The 24,898-nt window shown below is 34.5% G+C and overlaps 1 protein-coding gene and 1 long non-coding RNA gene across 3 annotated transcripts in view; both read right to left on the bottom strand.

Moving 5' to 3' along the window:
• The window catches only part of tfpia (tissue factor pathway inhibitor a), a 35,302-nt gene extending 31,057 nt beyond the window's left edge, over positions 1 to 4,245 (bottom strand). The window contains exon 1 of one of the 2 annotated variants that reach the window (XM_067409344.1): positions 4,065 to 4,245. In XM_067409344.1, coding sequence (XP_067265445.1) covers positions 4,065 to 4,146 — 82 coding nt within the window. In that variant the 5' untranslated portion in view covers positions 4,147 to 4,245. The remainder of the gene's footprint in view (positions 1 to 4,064) is intronic. The other variant, XM_067409345.1, reaches the window with a different exon arrangement.
• A 3,920-nt stretch (positions 4,246 to 8,165) lies between these two features.
• On the bottom strand, positions 8,166 to 23,634 carry LOC137035746 (uncharacterized). Its single transcript, XR_010897115.1, has 3 exons — positions 23,561 to 23,634; positions 23,185 to 23,286; positions 8,166 to 9,016 (listed from the first exon to the last, which is right to left on the bottom strand). It is a non-coding gene; the product is annotated as an uncharacterized lncRNA (long non-coding RNA).
• Between the last annotated feature and the right edge of the window lie 1,264 nt (positions 23,635 to 24,898).

Here is a 24,898-nt window from a genome sequence, read left to right as displayed (position 1 = left end):
GACGATGTTGAGTAAATTTTAACAGAATGTTCATTTTTGGGTGAACTATCCCTCTCTGATACAGACTTTGAACTAGTTATGTTTTATAACTGTTGCTGTAGATGGATGAACTTGAGTAAAGTGTGAACACAATTCATGATCAGTTTTGATTATTAGTCTAAAAAGCACTATTCAAATGCCAAGATACTGTAAAATCATCTGCTGCTGATTTTAGCTGAAAATATTACGATAACAGTTTTCAGGATATTAATTTTAGTTTAACATCTGCTGTGTCATACAAAGTATATTTATAAATGTATCACAAAATAGTAATTTTTGACAGGTTTCTTTATAAAGTTTTTGCATAAAAAATCTACGATAATAAAAATCTCAACTGTCTCTTCTTGTTTTCCAAATTCAATTTTAAAAGCTATAATAAAAGGGTTTACTATTTACTTTTTTACTTTCACTCACATTTGACTTTTAATTGAGTAAAATATCTGACATAGCATCCGTATTTTAACTTAAAGGGTTAGTTCACCCAAAAATGAAATTTCTGTCATCAATTATTCACCCTCATGTCGTTCCACACCCGTAAGACCTTCGTTCATCTTCAGTACGCAAACTAAGATACTTTTGATGAAATCCAAGAGGTTTCTGAACCAACCAACATGCGTCGTGCTGCTCACGTGTATACAGCGTCGGCCAATACCTCTTGGAATTCATCAAAAACATCTTAATTTGTGTTCCAAGTATGAACAAAGGTCTTCGGGGTTTGGAGCGACACGAGGGGGAGTAATTAATGACAGAAATTTCATTTTTGGGTGAACTAACCCTTTCATTCTCCAGTACATTATACACCTCTGTTTAAGGGCAAGGAAAAACTTGAAATAAAGTGGGAATACCTGTACCTGCTTATCTGACATTCTCATTGGCTCACTGGTTTATCATTTTCGTAAAAATCCTTGCATTCTCCCTCTATATGCTCACGTGACATAATATTATTGAAATCAATGTTTTTACAGCATTCTCTGACGCAGTATAAAAGTGTGTAGGTGCCTTTCATCTCAACCCATACAAGGTTACTCTACATATCTTGGCCTTTTTTTACACAGTTTGAGCAATACAGCTGCCATATGAACACATTTGAGAATAATGCATTTTTAACCATGTAAGTCTATATTTAATGACATCAGTCTTGCATGAAGTAATTTGGAGCAAATGTACAAGGAATGACAGATGCAATTACAGTCTCTGTCGTAGTCCAATCAAGGAAGCACGCTTCTCCCTGACCTCTACTGATGTTTCACTGGAACTCCAGATATGGCACTTCAACTTTTACAGGCCATTCAAAAGTCCCTTAAGGGAGGAGCTTTGTGTAATTCTGCGAAGACATTCAACAAATACTGAAATAAGCCATTCGTTTCGAAAAAGGGTCTGACCTCAGGAAAAAAGATAGAGCTATCGGCTCAGACAACTCTTCCTCCAATGACTCATTCAATGAGGCATGACTAATAGCTGTATATTTAACCCAGAAAGAAAAAAATTAGTGAGGATTATGTGTCTAGCAGCTTAGGATGGCTTTTCAGGGTTCAGTAAAATTTTGTGATGAATATTAATGTGAAGTAGCCAGTAATGTCCAAAAAATATACAGAACCAACAAAAAACTTTGTGAGGCTATGAGTGTTTCTTACATATAAATAAATAGAAAACCCAGCAGAGTGTGTTAATTTACATAACCTTTGTCAAATAATATTCAAAACACCGTCAGTTATGTCGTTAGCATAACAAGAATTCATTACATGTTTGTTCATTGAAAAGGTTACTAATAAATCACTGGTTCACAAACTGTCACACCATATCAGAAGCCTGATCTCTGCATCACACCATCTTGAGAATGGAGGTCACGTGGTGAGAGTGGATGTCTCTTTATGTGAGTTTCACAGCCGATACTAGAGTACAACCCCATTATTCAAAGAAGGAACATCTCTTACTCTTCCTTCTACATTTTTCAGGACTAAAAAGCATATGTGTCAGACTATTTCCAAATAAATTGAACTACTATTTCTATGCACTGTGCCAGGTGACAACAGGGGAAAATATAAGTAGATATATAGAATGTATATATATTATATATAAAATTCCCAATAATCCCAATTTTTCCAAAGTAAAAAAAATAAAAAAAATGTAGTGCTAACTAGCCATCATGTTTTAGATAAATTATGGTTACATTTTGTCTTAGGATATTATTCTGGTGCTCAATCAAGTTCATAAACCATAATTAATCACACTGTAGGCTTCAAAGAAGCATCACTTTACAGTAAAAGGGCAAAATCTGCCCAAACATGAAGCAAGTATAGTGTCAAGCAGGCAGATTTTTTATAACATTACCATATGCACAAGCCAGAGTTTTGCAGCATTAATATTTCATTCCACCCTTATGTACACCGATCTATTTTTGAAGATCATTTAATTAAAACAAATCCTTTCATCATAGCAGCAACAGTGTTGAGTTGAGATTGTGACCTCCAAGCATTCAGAGACGCTAAAAAGATTTATGGAGGATAGAGAGCCAGCATATTGATTGGTGCAGTTAAGCAGGTCTAAAAGTTCACAATGCATGGACTGCAGCCAAGAAGAACAAAACCCATTTCTTCTGCGTAAGCGGTTTCCATGTGCAACTTATTAAGGAGCTATGGCACCAAGGGGTGGGTTATAAGAAAATATTAAACTAATAACTAAGTAATCTCATCTCACTGATGTTATATCCCAACCATAATGAGATCTATAATTGTCTCTGTACCTAAGAATTAATCAAAGAATTGTATACATTGGAAAGAAACTGTTCTAGTCAGGGTCAAAATTTAATAAAAAATAAAAATCAATAAAGAAAACATCCAACATATTTATAATAATAAATATGGGGGGCAAAAAAAAAAGTCCCTACAAATACTTTTGTATTTAACATATATAACAGCCATTATTATTTAGAATGAGTTTTTTACTAATTTAAAATGATATAAATGGATGACATTGTGCGTTTATAGCCTACATAAAAAATAAGACATAAATGCCTCATAAATTACTGAAAATAATTAATACGTTTTTGATAAATATTGCCGCTTGATAGAAAAAACTTCTCACACTGATTTTGATCTGAATGACTGACATGAAAATGAACTGATTGATAAAACTTTGCTTTCAATGATATTTGTTTGTGCCTGCAATTAAAAAAAAGTAAATAAAAACACTGATTTTGTTCTTTTTTATCAGATTTCCTAAACTTAAACTAAACTAAGAACATGTAAAGTTACATTTAGCTACATTTCATCTTATAATATAAAGTCAAACATTACATAATTGCAATAACACAAATTATTAAATTATAGCCATTCAAATATAAAAAAGGCATCTTCTAACCCCTTTGTTTGCATTGCAAGGATTAAATACACATAGCCTATCAATAAGTTAAATATTAAATTCACATTCCCAAAAGATAAAATGTCATCTTCCCAGACAGAACAAAAGTTGGCACAAAATGCTCATTTTAATGTCAAATCCTTTCAATCCTTGAGTTTCATCTCCATTAGACATTGAGATATAAATACACATCCTGAAGATTATTTTGGATTTAACCATCAAAGTTTGAGCCACCAGAGAGCTTGAACTCTCAGTGGCGGGACACTTTAACTATAGGCAACCTAGTATTTAGTATGCAATCCTGCAATCTTTATAATCCGTGATCTAAAATATATACTTAATATGTCACGTTAGATTCAAAGCAGCCTTGTCTCTCTATAAACATTTTAAAAGGTGAATACTGCGTGATTTGACTTTCATTTCCTTGACAGTGGTCGTGTGAAGGCAAAGTTTCATGTTCTGACAGCAAATACATTAACTATAACACTCGAATCGTTATTGTATTTAAATCAACAACTAGAATAGCACAGTTAAATCTTCTGTTCTTAAACAGGATAAAATGCTTTTAGAACTTTTAGAAGTGCTCCATAAAGCGGCATATTCCCTCCAACTTTGGGAAAAGGAACTTTAAAATAATAATCATGAAAAAAGTAATAATAACTCACCCTTTGCAAATTTCGTGAAACATACTCCAATAAGAGGCAGTAGAAGCAGCGGTGTACATGACAAGCTCAGTAATGGAGCCATTCCAGCAGGCGAGGCAATCACACTCTCACAAAGAAATGTGGAGCAGTAAGTATGCTGTAGTTTACTTTGTGGCTCCAAATAGTCAACTACTCTAAGTATTCATTGACTGCGCGGTAATAATGTCACGCACTTCCGGGTGACCGTTCGTTAATGTTCTAATGATTCTGATTCCCTTTAACGATTCTGGTTCCATTTATGATTCTTTTAATACTTTTAAAGTAAAAAATATTTGAAAGAAATGCAAATTCCTATTGTATTTACTGCCCCCAGTAGTCTGTTTCTAAATTCATTTTAAAGTTCAGAATAGGCCTGTATAACACATCATAAAAGTAAAATATATATATATATATATATATATATATATATATATATATTCAAAACGTTAGTTTACAGGCTTTTTTTTATGTGTTTTCAAGAAGGCAGCATAGGTCATGCAACAAAATCGTTCCTGATTATAGGATATACACTACCGTTCAAAAGTTTGGGGTCTGTAAGATTTTTTAATGTTTTAAAAGAAGTATCTTCTGCTCACCAAGCATGCAATTATTTGATTAAAAATACAAACAAAAACAGTAATATTGTGAAATATTATTCCAATTTAAAACAGCTGTTTTCTATGTCAATATACAGTAAAGTGTAATTTATTCCTGTGATCAAAGCTGAATTTTCAGCATCATTACTCCAGTCTTCAGTGTCACATGATCCTTCAGAAATCAATCTAATATGATGATTTGACGCTCAAGAAACATTTATGATTATTATCAATGTTGAAAACAGTTATTTACATTTTTATTTCATGATGCTATGATGAATAGAAAGTTCAAAAGAACAGCATTTGTCTGAAATCTAAAACACTACCATTCAAAAGTTTGGGGTCAGTAAGAATTTTATTTTTATTTTTGGGGGAGAGAAATAAAATTAATCAATACTTTTATTCATCAAGGATGAGTTAAACTGATCAAAAGTTACAGTAAAGACATTTATAATGTTTTAAAATATTCTATTTTAAATAAATGCTGTTCTTTTGAACTTTCTATTCATCAAAGAATTTTGAAAAAAAAAATTGTACACAACCGTTTTCAACATTGATAATAATAATGAATGTTTCTTCATCAAATCATCATATTAGATCAATTTCTGAAGGATCATGTGACACTGAAGACTGAAGTAATGATGCTGAAAATTCAGCTTTGATCACAGGAATAAATTACACTTCACTGTATATTGACATAGAAAACAGCTGTTTTAAATTGGAATAATATTTCACAATATTACTGTTTTGTTTGTATTTTTAATCAAATAAATGCAGGCTAACATTAAAAAATCTTACTGACCCCAAACTTTTGAACGGTATTGTATATAAAAAGCAAAACAAATGTGGTAACAAACATTTATTCACTTCTTCATGTTTTCAATTTAAAAAAATCTGATTACAGCTAGACAGCGGTCATGTGAGGAAGATCCATTTAGATCCGCTCTGATGGATAGATCAGTTTAGATCTGCTCTAAACGGATCCATCCATAGATCTGCTCTGACGGACAACAAAAAACTCCCTGAAACTTCCTCTTCCATCCAGACAGCGAAATTCTCTGTTTTTACTGTTATTTCTATTTCTTAAGCGTTCAATTTTTATTATTATGTACAAACCCGATTTCAAAAAAGTTGGAACACTGTACAAATTGTGAATAAAAACAGAATGCAATGATGTGGAAGTTTCAAATTTCAATATTTTATTCAGAATACAACATAGATGACATATTCTTGTCTAATACAGGCTTCTAGTTGCTCAACTGTCTTAGGTCTTCTTTGTTGCATCTTCCTCTTTATGATGCGCCAAATGTTTTCTATGGGTGAAAGATCTGGACTGCAGGCTGGCTATTTCAGTACCCAGATCCTCCTTCTACGCAGCCATGATGTTGTAATTGATGCAGTGCGTGGTCTGGCATTGTCATGCTGGAAAATGCAAGGTCTTCCCTGAAAGAGACGACGTCTGGATGGGAGCATATGTTGTTCTAGAACTTGGATATACCTTTCAGCATTGATGGTGCCTTTCCAGATGTGTAAGCTATTCATTTCAAAAGCATGAAAGCAGGACATTTCAAAATGTCTCACTTTCAACATTTGATATGTTATCTATATTCTATTGTGAATAAAATATAAGTTTATGAAATTTGCAAATTATTGCATTCCTTTTTTATTCACAATTTGTACAGTGTCCCAACTTTTTTGGAATCGGGTTTGTATTTGACTCTTCTTTATGTAAAGCAATTTGTTTCTGTTTCTGTTTATTTATATAGCACAATTTAAAAGGCAACCGAAGTTGCAGCAAAGTGCTTTACATAGCTTTACTTTGAATTACCATTGTGTATGAAATGTGTTATACAAATAAAATTGCCTTGCCTTGCCTTACAGCAAAGTTTTATGAGCCGTAAGTTCTTGGTTCATTTTGAGTCGTAGCCTACATTAAGAACTTAATAACTAATTAATAACATATCGACAGAAAGAACTTGAGGTTCAGTTTTTTATTCTCTAAAAAGAGCTGGATCATAAGAGTCATTCATTCGGGAATCGTTGTATGTTTTGATTCACTCAGGTTGATAGGTCATTTGTGAGGCAGTAGGCAGTAGGCAGTAGTCTTCATGGTTCTGCTTTTGGTTTTAAATCACTAAAATGAGTCATTCAAAGGTCAAAGCAACCTGTCTTAATAAGCTAATCAGTCTGAATAAAAAAATTATTCAAATTTGAACTATTTGTAAAAAAAAAAAAAAAAAAAAAAGGTTCTCAAATCAAAAGTCATTATGGTTTGCAAGCTATTTCTGTTGGCAATAATATTAATAAAATTCAATGATATTAAAGACATGGAAATCACATTTGTTTTTTCTTTTTTCCTCTTCTTTTTCCTTCTCCCAATTTCCTGATTTTCCATGAGAGTGATAATAACCATGATTGCGGCCATGACACTCAGTTTACTGGAATTGGATTTGTATTCTTTACTGACTCACTGCTTTTACTTGTCCTTTTGAATAGATGGTCTGTATCTGTCTTAAAGGGAATTATGAATCACTTTTAGAGGAAGTAGTAAACCTAAATTGCATTTAGACACTTCAGTCCACATATTCCAGACCTGGCCTGATCTGACCTGAGCACTCTTGATGGAGTGTATATGGCTATGTTAAACCAGAGAGAAATTTTGGATCCAGCACATTTAACGATTTAAATACAGACACTAAAATCATAAAATCAATCCTAAAATAAACTGGAAGCCAATGGAGGGAGGGCAATATGGGTTGAATGTGTTCACATTTGGTTTTAAAGTGTCCAAATCCATATGTGGGGCCTTACAAGCATCTAGGTCCAAATGCAATGATTTCAGTTTTTTAAAAATGAAGGCTATTCAGGCTTAAATATCTTCAAAACAGATAAAGCTGAATGAAACAAGATGCCATACTTTGTAAGAATGGACCCTAAAAAGTAAAGGTGCAAATATTGCAGTGATGTCCAAAGACAATCTCCTTGAGCACTCTAAATGGACTTTTATAGGGTGAAGTATTTATTCAGCAATGGGAGAAAAACAATGTGTAGATTCAAGATTGGAGAAGCTTTAAAGGGATGATAAAAAACCCTACACTAACTGTATACATTAAACATTATCTACATACAGTACATGCACACTTACAGTTTACCTGTGCAAAGTTTCCTGATTACTTTTGCCTTGATGTTCACGTCTCGTTCAATGCTCAAATGAGTTTGTTCTGTGTGATTGTTTGCAAAATGGGAAAAGAATGTGATTTTGATTTGTGTGTAGGCATGAGGTTATGTTATTCTGTCTCATGATTTTAACAGGGAGTCTATTTTCTTTTGGTCGCCAGATCTGTTTTTGCCTGCCTGGCTGTGTTTACAAAGCCAGACATAGTCAAAACTTTTTTTAGTTAATGGTTGTACATAGTGGTCAGGTCTTCCAATTTGTGTTTTCTATTTTCCCAAATAAACAGCCAGACTGCATTCCAATTCAGTCAGTTTATTCAGTTTATTTGTTGTCTCGATCTTAATTTTGGGTTTTCATTTAGGTGAGAGTTTTTATTCTGTGGCTGATCCAGGCATGTTTTGATTTGTGAACTTAATACCAACCTTTTTTCCATTTTTACCTCCACCACTTCTTCCTCAACTGTAAACAGTAATCATATTTGTCTGCTTTTTCTTTTAAGGTTTACAAAAATGTGCATCATGTAATTTAAAGCAGGTCTAAAAATACAGTAAAAATATAAATTAATAAGATTGAATCAACCATACTTAGTTCGGACACACCAGCAACAGTTATTTCTACTAGTCAGATTAATTAGAAATAGCTTCTTAAAGTAATAACTGCACATATCCATTTTCACATTCTAAACTGGAAAAGTGGAAAATTTTCTTTGGCCTTGTTTTCCCAGGATACCACATCATCAGTCTTGAAAAATGCGTATCAAAATATTCCATGTGCCAGAGCATAATGTTCTATCTCCGTTCAGACCCTTATCCCACATGAAATTGTATACTGATATCATAACATCTCAATGCAAAGATGAAAAATTTACAGACGTGAGCTTGATTTATGCTTAAGACATTATAGAGCAAAATAACAACATATAGCCAACTGTTAAAATGTTTACACTGCCCTACAGTATACAGACAGATAGATAGACAGACAGACAGACAGATAGATGTGAAACAATCTGGACGGTGCGTGTAGTCTGGATAATGTTTTAGTGGATGCATCCTCTTTCATCTCAGATGGGTCCCACAGATTGGTGTTTACAGTGAAGGCAGGTTTGAAAATATGATTGGGGCATGCGTGCTTTCATTCCCCTGTGCTGTGCTGGCCGATGTTGCCTGGAAACAGATGGAAAGTCACAGTCCATCATGCATTTATGGTGGTGATTACCTTGAATATCAGCCTGCAAGGCTACATTCAATTAGTCTGCAACCACAATAACTTTAAGTTTACTCCAAAAAGAATTAGAAAACGAATCAGAATCAGAAAAAAAGCAGCCTTTTTAGCTAACAGAATGGAATTGCTCCATTAAATCATAAGTCTTGTGATTTACTTCGGTACCAATCGGTACTGAAATTTTAAAAATGTGATGTTTTGAGCACTGTCGAGTGGATTCGTAAACACCTCTGATTGGCCATTGTGTTGACATGCTCATCAGATATGTCTGTGATTGGCTACAATGATAAGTGCATGGGAGTGTTTGAAAGCACACAGAAGTGTTTGAATTTGAAAGCGGGAGCGTTTGAAAGCAGGCATCGATCGATCAGTGGACTGATCCGCGATAGACACCTGCTTTCAAGCGCTCCCGTGTGTACAAACCCGATTCCAAAAAAGTTGGGACACTGTACAACAATAAAAGGAATAAAAAAGGAATGCAATAATTTACAAATCTCATAAACTTATATTTTATTCACAATAGAATATAGATAACATATCAAATGTTGAAAGTGAGACATTTTGAAATGTCATGCCAAATATTGGCTCATTTTGGATTTCATGAGAGCTACACATTCTAAAAAAAGTTGGGACAGGTAGCAATAAAAGGCCGGAAAAGTTAATTGTACATATAAGGAACAGCTGGAGGACCAATTTGCAACTTATTAGGTCAATTGGCAACATGATTGGGTATAAAAAGAGCCTCTCAGAGTGGCAGTGTCTCTCAGAAGTCAAGATGGGCAGAGGATCACCAATTCCCCCAATGCTGCGGCGAAAAATAGTGGAGCAATATCAGAAAAGAGTTTCTCAGAGAAAAATTGCAAAGAGTTTGAAGTTATCATCATCTACAGTGCATAATATCATCCAAAGATTCAGAGAATCTGGAACCATCTCTGGGGTCAAGGCTGGAAAACCATACTGGATGCCCGCGATCTTCGGGCCCTTAGACGGCACTGCATCACATACAGGAATGCTACTGTAATGGAAATCACAACATGGGCTCAGGAATACTTCCAGAAAACATTGTCGGTGGACACAATCCACCGTGCCATTCGCCGTTGCCGGCTAAAACTCTATAGGTCAAAAAAGAAGCCAGGTACTGAAATGGCCAGCCTGCAGTCCAGATCTTTCACCCATAGAAAACATTTGGCGCATCATAAAGAGGAAGATGCGACAAAGAAGACCTAAGACAGTTGAGCAACTAGAAGCCTGTATTAGACAAGAATGGGACAACATTCCTATTCCTAAACTTGAGCAACTTGTCTCCTCAGTCCCCAGACGTTTGCAGACTGTTATAAAAAAAAGAGGGGATGCCACACAGTGGTAAACATGGCCTTGTCCCAACTTTTTTGAGATGTGTTGATGCCATGAAATTTAAAATCAACTTATTTCTCCCTGAAAATGAAACATTTTCTCAGTTTAAACATTTGATATGTCATCTATGTTGTATTCTGAATAAAATATTGAAATTTGAAACTTCCACATCATTGCATTCTGTTTTTATTCACAATTTGTACAGTGTCCCAACTTTTTTGGAATCGGGTTTGTATCTGTGTAAGCGCTTGGTGAAAAGCGTTTTTGAAGAGTTGATCTTTGAAGCCAATCACAGACACATTCGATGAGCGTTAACACAATGGCCAATCAGAGGTGTTTATGAATCCGCTCAACAGCGCTCAAAGTATCACATTTTTAAAAATGCAGTACCGACTTGGTACCGAAGGTATTTTTGACAACTCTATTTGGTGGTAAAGCGTTACAAGTGACGTGCGTTACGTAATCAGATTATTTTTTTCCAAGTAACTAGTAAAGTAATGCATTACTTTTAAATTTACTAAATATCTGAGTTACTTTTTCAAATAAGTTACTTTGTTTTCCCATTTATTTACTAACAGCTCTCCTGTCCCCATGTTGAGAGAAATTGTAAGTGCAGAGGCGTTGTGTGCACTGTGTGAACATGATGGCTATTGTAGTTCTACCAGAAAGACTTGGTAGGCAAGTTTCATTTCTAGACTAAATGTGAGCAGGCATTTACTCATCACACTTGCACAAAATCATTTGCATTTCCTTTAGCCTGAGGCTTATTCATTTCACTTTTGGTGTAAAAGGGCCTTAACATTTGCCAGAAATAGACTTTTGTTTGTATTAAAACCAAAGCAAGTCTCTTCAGCCCAGGTGAAAAAAGTAATGCAAAAGTAATGTAATGAATTACTTTACATAAAAGTAACTAAGTAATGCAATTATTTAATTTTATAGGGAGTAACAAAATATTGTAACGCTTTACTTTTAAAAGTAAACACTGCACATCATAATCATCATATAAAAGCTAGGTCAACCTCTCAGTCTCTCAAATCATTAAAAGCCTCTCACTGTGACAATACACTCTCCATTCATAAAACCTTTAAAGGTTTACAAAAAAAAAAAAAGATAATACAATACACTTGAAATAATGGTTTTAGTCACAGAGATTTGATTGATTGTGGTTGATAATATTGATAATTTGTTGATAAATTAATGAATTATTATTATTATATTTTGAAAGTGTCACTATTTGATATTGAATGAGAGAATCACCTCTCAATGTCTGAAGGTCATTATATTACTTGTGCTATAGTTATAATAAGCTTCCTCTGCAGTCATTTAATGTCAAAGTATACCTGTGGGCAACTTGGGTTACATCTCATTATGCAATGCACTGACATTTACAAAAGAAGTTTGAGAACAGAGACTGGAATGTTTTTAGTTTGGTAAAAATGGTAAAGTGACTGGAAGGAAGTTTAAATAACTTGCTGAATCACTGTCAAACATTATTTTGAGACAGATGCAAACATTTGTATTGTAATTTATTTGGCAGGTTATTCTTAGAAAATATAAACATTTATATTTGACCTTTCGTATTGTTATGAAGAAATAGTTCACCCATAATAAAAATACAATAATTTCTGTTGTCATTTATTCACCGTGGAAAGTCAAAGGTGACCAGAGCTTGTCATGCTCCTAAAAGCACCCTTTATTTCCAAAATAATTAAACTAGATCTCATTCAAAATGTCACTTGAACATGAAGATGAATAAATGATGACAGAATTTAGATTTTTGAATAATCTATTCCTTTACAATCTGCAGTATGAATTTTACATACTGTATGATAAACCTTCTTGATTTTGTCTTTGTCAATATTACATCCCTTTCTAAAGATAATCAGCAGAACCTTAATCCACTGACAAAAGAGGGCCTGTGAAAATAGTGTGAGAAGTGACTATCTCTGACGTGTTGTCTCTGTTAATGCAAAATAGTACAGCTAACAGTTTCAGGATGCCATGCAATCAGACTCAACAACAGCTCAGTACACTGAGATAAAGGATAGAGTGTCAGATCAAGTTATCCACTTATCCATCTTAAGGAAAACAAACTGCTTCAGGTCACCTTGAGCAATGGTTTGCCCAAAGCAAAGAATTGCTTTACCATTTGGCCCTCGGATACACTTAGGGTTCTGTGATTTCCTAAAGTAAAATATGAAAAAGAGAGTTAACTGATTAATATGTATTTAGGTCTGGTGTTCATGTTATGTAAAAAGCCTGTAGGGTTTAATTCGTTGCCAATTATCCTATACAGGAAGTTGAGAACAAAGGCTTGCTGCCATAATAGTGATTCTAGCATAAAAATTCTTAATCACTGATAAATCTGAGATGATGGCTTGAAGACACACACTGGAGGAGAGACTTATCACATTGGGCAGAACCTAACCAGTGCTATAGACCAGTTTTTGCAGTTAATAAAGAGACATAATTATAGGCTATTGTAGTTTAAAACCAAGCCATATTTCTGTTATGTTAATGTTTTTACATGTGCTTTTATGCTGAATAACTGTATAATAATCAAAATTAGAAACTGTGTTTGTTAAACAGTAAAACATATGTTTTCAAATACATTTTGCTTAAGTGTACACACAAGACTTGTTTTTTGCATGCATTTGCTGTTCATATGGCTGTTTTTAATGTATTCATATTTGTTTATAACACAGATATACTGTAGATTTAGCCTTGTTTTCACATTGTTAAATAAACATAATTACTCTTTAGAGACTGTAGAGACCTCAAGAAAGTCTGCATGTGCTTTACACATTATTTGTGAAGACTCAAATATTGCAGAAACAAGTATTAATCTATCAAGCATAGAGGCTATAAAAAGAAAGATCAAGACAATTGTGCCCCATAGTAAAGGCTCAATATGAGTGTAACCATCTTTTATTGTTCAGTTATACACAATATTGAAGGATATTGTTTAAACATTTTATGTAACACGTATTTATGGATTATATTTTTTATCTCTAAATACCATAAGTCAACTGCCTGTATCATTTCACATATTTTTCTAAATTGGAATTATCCAAGTTACATTTGAAAATGTGACTGATGATGTGGAAAACTGCCAGAAACCTTTAGCCTGTCACTTTAAGCGTATTTTTTTCCACTGAATAAAGATTGTTCTTGTGAAATTTACTGGAAGAGCAAAAGTCAAGTCAGGATATGTGTGGGTTTGTAATTACCACAACACTATAGTAAACAGAGATACTACACTATTGATAACATAGGGGGAAAAAAAACAAAACAAATGATGGACCATGGTGTTTCCATGATGATAACATTAAATACTGGAGAGTGGAATGAATGATGGCCCAGTTAGGGAATAATGTAAGTTGCAACGTATTCTGACTAATGTTTTAATGTATTAGCCCTTTTAGTCATTTGGTAGAGCACACTTTCAGTTAAAGCTACAATATGTAAATTTTTCGCAGCTAGAGGCGTAGCTTTATGACGGCGAGTTTGAATGCGGAATCTTGGGAAATGTAGTCTTCACCTCACAGTCGGTGGAAAAGAATCGGGATGGGACTCGGGCAGAAATCATATTCATGGATGAGATTATTAATGTTACTGTAGTGTGAAGCAGAGCATGACCGAGTGCTGTGGGAGCTGAAGGAGGCCGCTGGAGCGTTTGCTAAAAAGAGACGAACGCGACACGCGAGACAAGCCTCGCGAGCAGTGGAGCTCTTATTTATCTTACACAGCATTGTTTATCATATTAGATACATTTGAGATTGTTGAAAATGATGTTATGACGTTACTCTGTGCGTTCGCTCTGCGGCTGCTTGTGAGATACTTGTTTCACACTGCATCAAGATTTATGCACTGTATTATAGTCGAGAGCGCGTTCCGCATCTCTTAAAGGGGCCGTGCTGAAAAAATCAGTGCATAGTTAATGATGCCCCAAAACAGGCAGTTAAAAAAATTTATTAAGGACTTATATTACATCTTGTAAAAAAACAATCTAGGGCACCTTTAATGTCATATGCTTATAGCAATTATAACACATCCGGTGCCATTTGGCATTTAGCCTTTTTGTCGCAAGACAAACGGAAGTAAACTGGATCGCGCTTTGGCCAATCGCTGGCCTCTACATTCATGTACTAAGTACACTTGTGTTGCTGTACATGCAAACATTGCAGACTGCTCTTCTAATAACTGTTATATGTTGTCATGACGGATGCTTCAAGATAAACAGGTAAGATTATAAAATAATTTTAACTCAAATGAATATTTAATGTCACTTATTTATAGGCTTAGTGAGTAGCCATGTTGTAAACTGGTTGATGTACCAGTGGCTACTTATGTCTTAATTTTTTATTTTTTATTTATTGATAGTGGTGTCAAACAGAAAGTTACCACGTTTTTATTAAATGATTAGTTATGTCTTTCTTTCTTCAATCGAAAAGAAGTTTTTTTGAGGAAAACATTCCAGTATTTTTCTCCATATAGTGGACTTCAACAGTTACCAACGGGTTGAAGGTCCAAACTGCAGTTTCAGTGCAGCTTTAAAGGGCTCTACATGATCCCAGCCAAGAAATAAGGGTCTTATCTAGCGAAAGGATCAGTCACTTTCTAAAAACACTAATTTATATTCTTTATAAATGCTTTATAAACGTCATGCATGACCTTTCCAACGTGATTACGTAATGCGTGGTGCATCACAGAGCTAGTGCAAGATGAGCATTTCTGGTTAAAAAGAATATATATATTCTTTTTTGAAAATTACTGATCGTTTAACTAGAGAAGACCATTATTCCTCATCTGGGATCGTGTAGAGCCCTTTGAAGCTGCATTTAAACTGCAATTTGTACCTTCAGCCTGTCGGTAGCCGTTTAAGTCCACTATATGGAGAAAAATCCTGGAAAGTTTTCCTCAAAAACCTTAATTTCTTTTCAACTGTAAAAAGAAAGACAAGAACATATTGGATGATGTGTGGTGAGTAAATTATCAGGAAATTTTAATTCTGAAGTGAACTAATCCTTTAATAGTATCAATCACAGTAGTGTCTGGGTGTTTGGCAGAAAGTATGCTAGGTGGTTATCTACTGGCCCAGATAAAAAAGGCCCACCCCAAGTCTCTCTATATTTTGGTCTATGGCTCAGGTAAATTATTTAATATAAGTCTATGAAGTTTTGTCCTTTCTTATTGTCTGATTAGCCTGATTATGTAGAAAATAATAGCACACCTCTCTTAAATAAGCTATATGAATTGAAGTAGGCTATAATTTATGCCCATAGTACAAATTGAGGTTTAATATTTAGAGTTAAAGACTGGTTTAGTTTCGCTTTGTTGAGTATGAGCAATATTATTAATGATGCTGGTCTCTGCATCACCACTAATTATGAATTTTATTTACAGATACCACAATTCAATTTGTTTCCCTATGATAAAACCTGAGACTGATATGTTTTGACTGGAAGTTGATGTATCAAACTAATATAATTGTCACAGTGCAGTTTAAACTTTATTACGCATAATGTTCTTATTCCCATAGATGATCATTAAGTACCACTCTTATAATTACATGATTAAAATTTAAAGAAAGCAAATGAATCATGAGGCAAAACAAACAACAATTCCAGAATATGATTGCAAAGACCAGCTGGAGTTTGGACCTCATGAGGGATTAGATCAAATAAACACTAACTTGGGCCAAATACAATAAATGGCACATTTAAATCCAGTTTCTTCTTACTTGAAAACAAATATTGAAACTAGCCATGACACTGAAGCTGCTCTTTTTAAACAAACAGATAAGAATTATATTAAGTTGCACATTTTATTAAATATATAGTGTTATTAATATTCAAGTCCACACAGACACATTAAACTTGAAATCTTTATTTCTTTGTTTTCAATACAAAGTTATTATAAGTGCTCAAATAATTAAATAGTAAAATCATGCACCAGAAGGCAAAATGTGTGGATGTATATGTTCATAATATTTCTTGACAGGTTTATATTAAATTTTCTGGGGGTGCCCTAGTTTAGTTTGGGAACACCCTGGCCTAAATGATAATAATGCTATAACTTTTCCTTCCCAGAAAAGCAGGCTGTGTGATTCATCTTTAGTAAGAGTTCTTCTTTCTGAGCACTTTTCCTTTGTTAATCATCCCTCCTCAAAGAAGTGTGCGTATGGCAGGGATGCACTGAATGTTTTTTTTCTCTACAGCCTCTTACGTCTCTACACCTCATCACAGTATCAGATTATGTTAATATCTAATCAGTTCTGCATGGATACAATAATTAATATGTCTTGATAATGTTTGTTTTTTCATCAAATTCTCTCTGTTAAGCAGACTGCCACCTCGACAGCTCAAAGACTGCATTCCACAGAGGACTGGATGATTGCGATATTTCCCTCCTTAAATTCAGTTACCCATTGAAGTGAGACTCCTATAAGTTATCTAATGAAGCAAATAACTGATTCAGGGTTGGTTTTGAAGAGGCAGGAGGGAAGAAAAACATAGCGATGAGGCTGGAACCCACAAGACAGTGCTGTCGACTCTCATTTAGATGTCTTACTGGAGACTGTGCCAAAAGTGCTTTTCTACATTTGCTTGGAATAATCACAGAAAAATCTCAGAGCTCAACTTTTGCTTTGAGGAAGAGGAAGCAAAGACAAGGCATGCCTGCCAGGCCCAACAACAATCTGGAATACTAGTTTAGCAAGTCTAATGAACTTAAGTTTATACTGTAATTATAATTAACAGATTAAATCACCCAAAAATGAAAATTCTGTCATTATTTAATCACCCTCATGTTGTTCTGAACCTGTATGACTTTTTCCTTCTTTCTGCCGTGGAACTGAAACTCTCTGGTGCACTCTTGTGAATTAAATTCCTAGTCATACAATAGCCTAATTTAAATCATTATTCACTCATTATCTCCACCACTAGAGGGCTGTTAACTGCTGGGACTGGTTCCGAGTTAATGAGTTGAACTCAAGAAACAGATCATGTTCATGTCAAAGTCATCTTCAGATATCACTACTTATAAACACTCATTATCTTTTATTTTAGTGAATAGCAGTTTCGAACAATATGAGGGTGAGTAAATAGTAAATAAAAATGATGTAATTTTCAACTTTGGATGAACTATTCCTTTAATATATGCATTTTCATCAAACAGCCATATATGTTTTAGTTTGTTTGCTATGATTTGCTTTTCGGTGTTATTATTTTTCATCATACTAGACAGTTTATTGTTTAGAATTAGTTCATTTAGGCTATGATCCGTTTTAGCATTCACAGCAAGCTCATCAAGTTCAAGTATGTTTTTCTGCTTGAGAATTAGAGTGCTCATTGACATGACACAAAAACAGAAAGCCCATTAACACGTTTTAACTGAAACTCTTTATCGTACAGATTAGCATTTTTCCCATAAACCACACATCCCATTCTGCCAGTAGATGTACTGGGCCTTTAAGGGAAAGTCCAGAAAGGGTCATAGACTCCTGACTGAAAAGTCCATGCCGGGAAGCGGTGCCAGTAGGCCAGAACAAAACTATCCTTGTGAGTTCAAAGAAACTATGCCAAAAGTATTGCAAAGAAGATTTCCCTTGAACAAATTTACTGTTACTATGACACTGCTATCTCTTATTTCAGTTGCTGGAGAAAAGCCCAAGATTCCGTAGGTTAAGCAATCCAGTGTTCTGGAACATTCAGTTCAATCCTTCATTATCTGCAAAAAACAACTGTCAAACTGAGATAGATGTAAAGTGAGAGGTGAGACAGCCAATAGGAGTGGACAGTAGATCAATATGTATTCACTACATTTTCCTAATGGCAAATTATTAATTATTTTCTAATGGACAATAATATCACTCATCAGTGTGTGTATATATATATATATATATATATATATATATATATATATATATATATATATATATATATATATTTCTCGAATCTGACTGGCTGAGCAAATCTCCCGCTTTTTTTTTTTTATTTTTTTTTTTTTACAAATACTACATTTGTTGTACCACAAACTGTAGTATGTGACTGTAGTATGAAATATAGCACCTATTTTACAATTTGTTTAGATGTTTTCGGAGATGCGAGCTCCAGGCCACTACCGGCCATTCAGTGCTCATGTACCCGCCGAGAACAGCTTAATCTCAGCCAGTGCTTTGGAAATTTGCCGCTGTCTCTTATAGTGGTTAAACATGAGATATAACTCATTTTGGGTACATAAAACAGGCAATCTTTGGTGTTATTAATCTATTTCTGGTTTCTGAGCAAATTGAATTGGGCTATGTTAACATTTAATAATTTAATATTAAGGCTATATATGACTTACATCCTGTAGAGCACTGTTTTTGTAAATTTGACTGAATTGTACAATTGTTTATTTCCTGTTGTCATTTATAATGACTATTGTTAATTTAAATATTGGTCTATAAATATTATTTTATATAAAAATATGTTATATTTGGTATTAAGAAAGGGTCCATTAGTGTGTAATATGGACTGAGTGAAAGTTACATTAATACGCCATTAGATGGCGGCAAATGAGTGAATGAGTCTGTCACGACTTTTGTAAAAAAAAAAATAAATAAAAAAAAAAGGATGTCGTTTTAGCGCTGTTATGGAAAATTCCCTTAACTGTAAAAAGGACAAATACAAAGCTAGCTTTCCTCAGCGGACATTCAAACTAATTTTTATAATGGATAGAATATCATGGACATTGACCTGAAGAATAAATGTTATATAAGACACAGGTAATGCTCGCTCAAGCGATTTTGCTCTCTCTCAATAATACTGTACAAAATACAATGAGTTTTAATGGAGAGACTCAAAATTCCTTCGTTACTAGTTCTACAGTGACGTTTTAGAACTTGAGATTTGAATCAGTGGCCGAAGGAAGTAGTTCTGCACAAAAAGAGGGTGTTAAAGACACCCCGTTGTTATTTCTTATTTATTTACACACTTGTGCCATCGAACTGTTGTATAAACGCAATTTCACACATGTAGCAGTGTGGCTATATGTGATATTGCGTTTATACAACAGTTCGATGGCATGAGTGTGTAAATAAATAAGAAACAACTGAAGTTCTGAAGTGCAGAACTACTTCAATCAGAGTGCCTATGAAGACCCCTGTCCACCATCAAAAGCACCTACAATGGGTACGTGAGCGTCATAACTGGACCTTGAAGCAGTGGAAGAATGTCGCCTGGTCTGATGAGTATCTGTCAGAACATTTTGAAATTGAAAGTACGATAAAGCTTATGTTGATTGGCTAATTGAATGTTAATTGTCACAAATTTTGAGATCTCAATGTCAAAATAATCTGAATATTGCAAAATATCATCTGATTAATATGCCTAGTTGATATATATTGGTGTTTTTTTTTTATTAAAGAATATATATATTAATTAATGTTAACTGTATATGGGATACACAATTCTACCAATACAACTATAACCAATATTCAACTACTACTACAACTGATTTTTGCCTTCTTTGTCCTTTGAAACCGCACCGAGGACAGTTTTCCTTCTTTGTCATAGTTTTTGCCCTAAAGGCTTCAGGTAGTGTTCAGCCACAGTTATAATCACCGGAGAGCAACTTCAGCATCTTATTACTTAGCCGTTTCGAGGTTGTGGACTTATATGATGAGTGATATGGTGTCCTATAACTCAATTACAGGAGACACAGTCTAAAGATTTTTTTCTTCAAGAATCATTTTCTAATTCAGTTTATTAATCTGTGTAAAGACATTGTGAGCTGTCAGACTAGAGAATCCTCATTATTCAATACACCTGAAGAAACCGACAGGCCCTGTAATGAGATTCTCACTCTGTGCTTTTGCAGTCTCATACCAAACAGCGCAGGGTGCCGCTGAGTAACTGTCTAGAATAAAAGCATGTGAAAGGATCAAGAGAAATGTGATTAATTTGGTTTCACAATTGGCTTGTTGGTGCACTTTCACTTTCACTAATGTTATAGACCTGAATTAACAATTAAATGGTATGACCCTCAATGGTCCCTTGTTTTATTGAAATTGGGTCATTTTCAAAATATGGGAACACATATATCCCTTGATTTTTCAGTTATGAAAATGTTTTAGAACAACAAGCTTTGTTATTACAGAAGGCTATTGAACTTAAACCCAAAAGGTCTTTTATCTAAATACTTTCAGGAGGGGATTAATCCCTTTTGGTGCTAAATCCTATTTATTTGAAGTTGAACTCAAGGTATTAAGGTCTTCCTTTTGGTTTTAAGGTGTTGATAATGTAGATGCTCTTTCCTTTTAAGCTCGCTCAGAATCTGTCCTTGGCCTTTCTCTCATTTTTAATCTCAACACGTACCAGGTTCACGTTAATGAGAATATCACTCCCATCAAACACTTAGTCAAACGTCATTTCTAGGATGAAGTGTGTCAAAAGCTTTGGTTATAACAGTGATGCCTATAAAAAAAAATGAATGCTGCGAGCTTTAGGGAATTGCATTGAAGGCAATGAGTTATCAGCACAGCTAATGCTACTGCTTCTCTATCAGACTACAAAGTGTGGAGAGCTGGATCTGGATAATAAATGAAGACTGAATTCAATTTTGGTTGAAAAATGCCATTTTTAACTTGAGCCTGATGCATTGTGGCTGAATCTCTCCATCATTTGTGACATTCTGTCCAAGGTTAAGAATTTTGTTTACCAGTCAACTTATTAATGTCACCGTTCTCATCTTTTCTATCATTTTGTTGACAGTCACCCAATTTATAATACTGGAGATAAAGTTAGTAATTCGACAAGAATCAGACAGACCTCTCCGTCTTTGCAGACTGGATATCAGAGGCCTCAGATAAGCTCTTCACATTCATTCTACATCTGTTTTCTTCATAGTGCATATAACATCTTGTTTAGTTTTGCTGTACTGGACAGTTATGCTTGATCTAACATATTTTGACATCTAGTAAATTTGAAGTTAAAGGGTTAGTTCACCCAAAAATGAAAATTATGTCATTAATGACTCACCCTCATGTCGTTCCAAACCCGTAAGACCTTCATCTTCGGAACACAGTTTAAGATATTTTAGATTTGGCCCGAGAGCTTTCTGTTCCTCCATTGAAAATGTATGTGCAGTATACTGTCCATGTCCAGAAAGGTAATAAAAACATCATCATAGTAGTCCATGTGACATCAGTGGGTTAGTTAGAAGTTTTTGAAGCATCAAAAATACATTTTGGTCCAAAAATAACAAAAACTACAACTTTATTCAACATTTTCTTCTCTTCCGGAATCCTTTCCATTGAATTGATTCCATTGAATCCTTTCATCTGTCAGCGTTGGTAATGCACTTTTACGTCGTCGTGATTATTTCTGACGATTAGGACATCCGCGACATGGACACTAATGCACCATTTTAAAAAATATAGCAATACCAAAATACAAACAATATAGAATAGCTTTAATACAGCGTGCATCTCCCTCAGACTGTAAACGAAGCTCTGGCGCCACTAGAGTCGTGAACCACACTCCGGAGCAGAAGGGGGCGGTAATGCACCAATAAGCTGGATGCCAATCGCCATAAAACAGGAAAGAAGAAGAAGATGCGGAGTCGTGAACGCGAATTGACAACAGACCCGGAAGAGAATACAATGCTGAATAAAGTCGTACTTTTTGTTATTTTTGGACCAAAATGTATTTTCGATGCTTCAACAAATTCTAACTAACCCACTGATGTCACATGGACTACTTTGATGATGTTTTTATTACCTTTCTGGACATGGACAGTACACCGTATATACATTTTCAATGGAGGGACAGAAAGCTCTCGGACTAAATCTAAAATATCTTAAACTGTGTTCCGAAGATCTTACGGGTTTGGAAAGACATGAGGGTGAGTCATTAATGACATAATTTTCATTTTTGGGTGAACTAACCCTTTAATATGGAACAGCATTTTCAATTCCCATTTAATGTAGTATTTTCTTGTACAGTAATAGAGTTGTTGTATAACATTTTTGATTTTGGTGGGGGCTTTTATCTAAACTGCAGCCTATTGGCATATTCTCATTCATTTTATCTCAAGGGTGGCATGCATTTAAATAGCAAAAGGTTAATGGTATTATAATGACTTTCTCAAACAGTTTATTGATTATATGCTCATTAACGTTTGGATGTTTCCCAGCTGATGCAGCATATAATGTAATGCTCCCGACTTTGCCTCATGGCTATATGATCCTACAATTCACATCTGATAGCCAATCCAGCAGTTTTGTTGCTGTAACCTTTTACTGCTGATAGATTTTTTTCTCCTTTCATTGGTGTGCCACAGTATTGAAAATACAACCCACTGTGTGGGAGCTAAAGCACTCACAGTTAAGTGTGTGATTAATGCATGACAATAAGTTGAATGTGGACTATACTTGCAATATAAATAAACTCATTCTCAGTGAGACTGGTATGTTTAGAATTAGAGATTTGCAGTGCTATATTTTTTCTGTTATGGTGGGCTCTTTCCATTGATTTATATTGTTTTGTACACTAAGCTAATTATGTTTTTTATCCCTAAATCCTAAACCTTCAAGTCCCCCTGTGGTGAGAATCAAATTTTTAATGTTGTTTATATGTCTATGTGGTGTTTTTAATAAGAAAAACCATTTGCAAATTCAGAAGTCAACACCATTGCGGAGTATTTTCTATTTAAAACTGCAGTGAAAAAAAGACGGTTTGAAATCGCTTTTGTTTCTGACATCACAAACTACCTTGTAACCAATCACGGTCAATGTGCTGGCGGCCTTCAGCATATCATTAACCATGAGCGCTCTGAAGCAGGAGAGTCTCGAGAATATATCCCAGATATTTTTCTGTTGATATAAAAAATTGGGTAGATTTAGCAATATAGCGGGTGTATGATGTGTATAACGATGTTATGATGAACTATATGCCTTTCTCCACTGACATTAAGGTGTTCAAAGCATTTCTAAGGATATGATTGTGAGAAAACAGAGCTGTCTGACTCATGAACGGAAACATGGTTTGTGTAACATTAGCAACACATTATTAGCTGTTTAGTCAAGCAAAAGGCTAATCATATTAATTATCGTTATGTGTCTGTTGTCGTAAAAAGCAATAGCTTACCATTGTGCAGCGTTTACCTCAGTAAGTTCACCGAGTTGATCTTTGGAGCTCGTGCAACTGAGTGGAGGTGGGGCTAATTAACATATTCATAACATTTTCGCAGGAAAAAAAAAATGTTTAAATGTGTCATTTTGGTGATCAAAGATGAGTTTTAAGGGATAAAATTGACTACAGGGGGACTTTAACATAAAACATTTACAGACTTTAGATATGTTTATTAAGCATTTTTATACAGGGTTCCCACTCTAAGCCAAATTCCCTGACTTTTCCCTGGCTTTCACTGACTAAAAAGCTGAATTTCCATGACTTATATTGAACGGAAAAACAGACCGCTGTTGTGCTGAGCACTGAGCAGACAAAAACAGTATTTTAAATTCATCCATTTGCAAGCTTTATTTACTTGTTCAAAGACATTTTTAGTACAAAAGTTAAACACTCATACACTACTTTTTTTTTCTGCGCTTTTACTTTTTTCTGTACTATTTCTACAGAAATTAATTTTCGTTCAGTGAAAAGGCGGCTTACCGTGTCTTTTTATATATATATATATAGCTTACTGTGTCCGGTCCATTTTTTTACAGTCTATGGTCCGGTCCTAACCGGACGTAACAAAGCTACAAGACTACAAAGTCAATCATAAATCACAGCCAATCATAACAGCGTGTGGGCGGGTTCTGTTCACAGCTAAACACGAAAACCAAATGAAATTAAACTAAACAAAAATAAAACCATTAAACATTTTTCAAAATACATACTCAGTGACTGATATACAAACTTTGTCATGAAATACACTTGTTTGAGCTTTGCTTAATATTAAATTGGTTTGGGATTGAATATCATTTTGCATGATTTTAAAAGCCATTATGAGAGCAACAATGGATAATTTACCTCAGAGTTTGAAAATAAATAAAAGGAAACAAGAACGTTCAAACTGTAAGTAATAAATACTTTTCTTTGTGCATTTATGTCCTTTTTCCCTCTCTATGACCTGAACTATTAGCTGCAAAATCCCAGAAATTTAGAATCCATTTCAAAAATAGAATCCTTTATCGTGTTGCGGCTGGTTAGGACAGTCTTTGAAGTGGTCACTGTGATTTTACCAAGTAAGACATGTTCCTGGATCAACATATTTTGTTGATCCTGGAACAACATTCCAGTCTGAAAATTTTGTCTTAACCCTATTCCTACCCCTAAACCTAATCCTACCCATACCTTATCCCTAAAATCAGAGGGGAAAGATGAATAACATTGATGTAGAAGCACCTAACCCTGATTGCAAGCCTAAACTTGACATAAATGGTAAACTTGTCCCACAAATTTGATTGGTTGATTGGAATG

Source organism: Chanodichthys erythropterus, chromosome 14 (assembly GCF_024489055.1).
Source record: "Chanodichthys erythropterus isolate Z2021 chromosome 14, ASM2448905v1, whole genome shotgun sequence".
NCBI classification, from domain to species: Eukaryota; Metazoa; Chordata; class Actinopteri; order Cypriniformes; family Xenocyprididae; genus Chanodichthys; species Chanodichthys erythropterus.
This window is presented reverse-complemented; position numbering and strand designations above follow the sequence as displayed.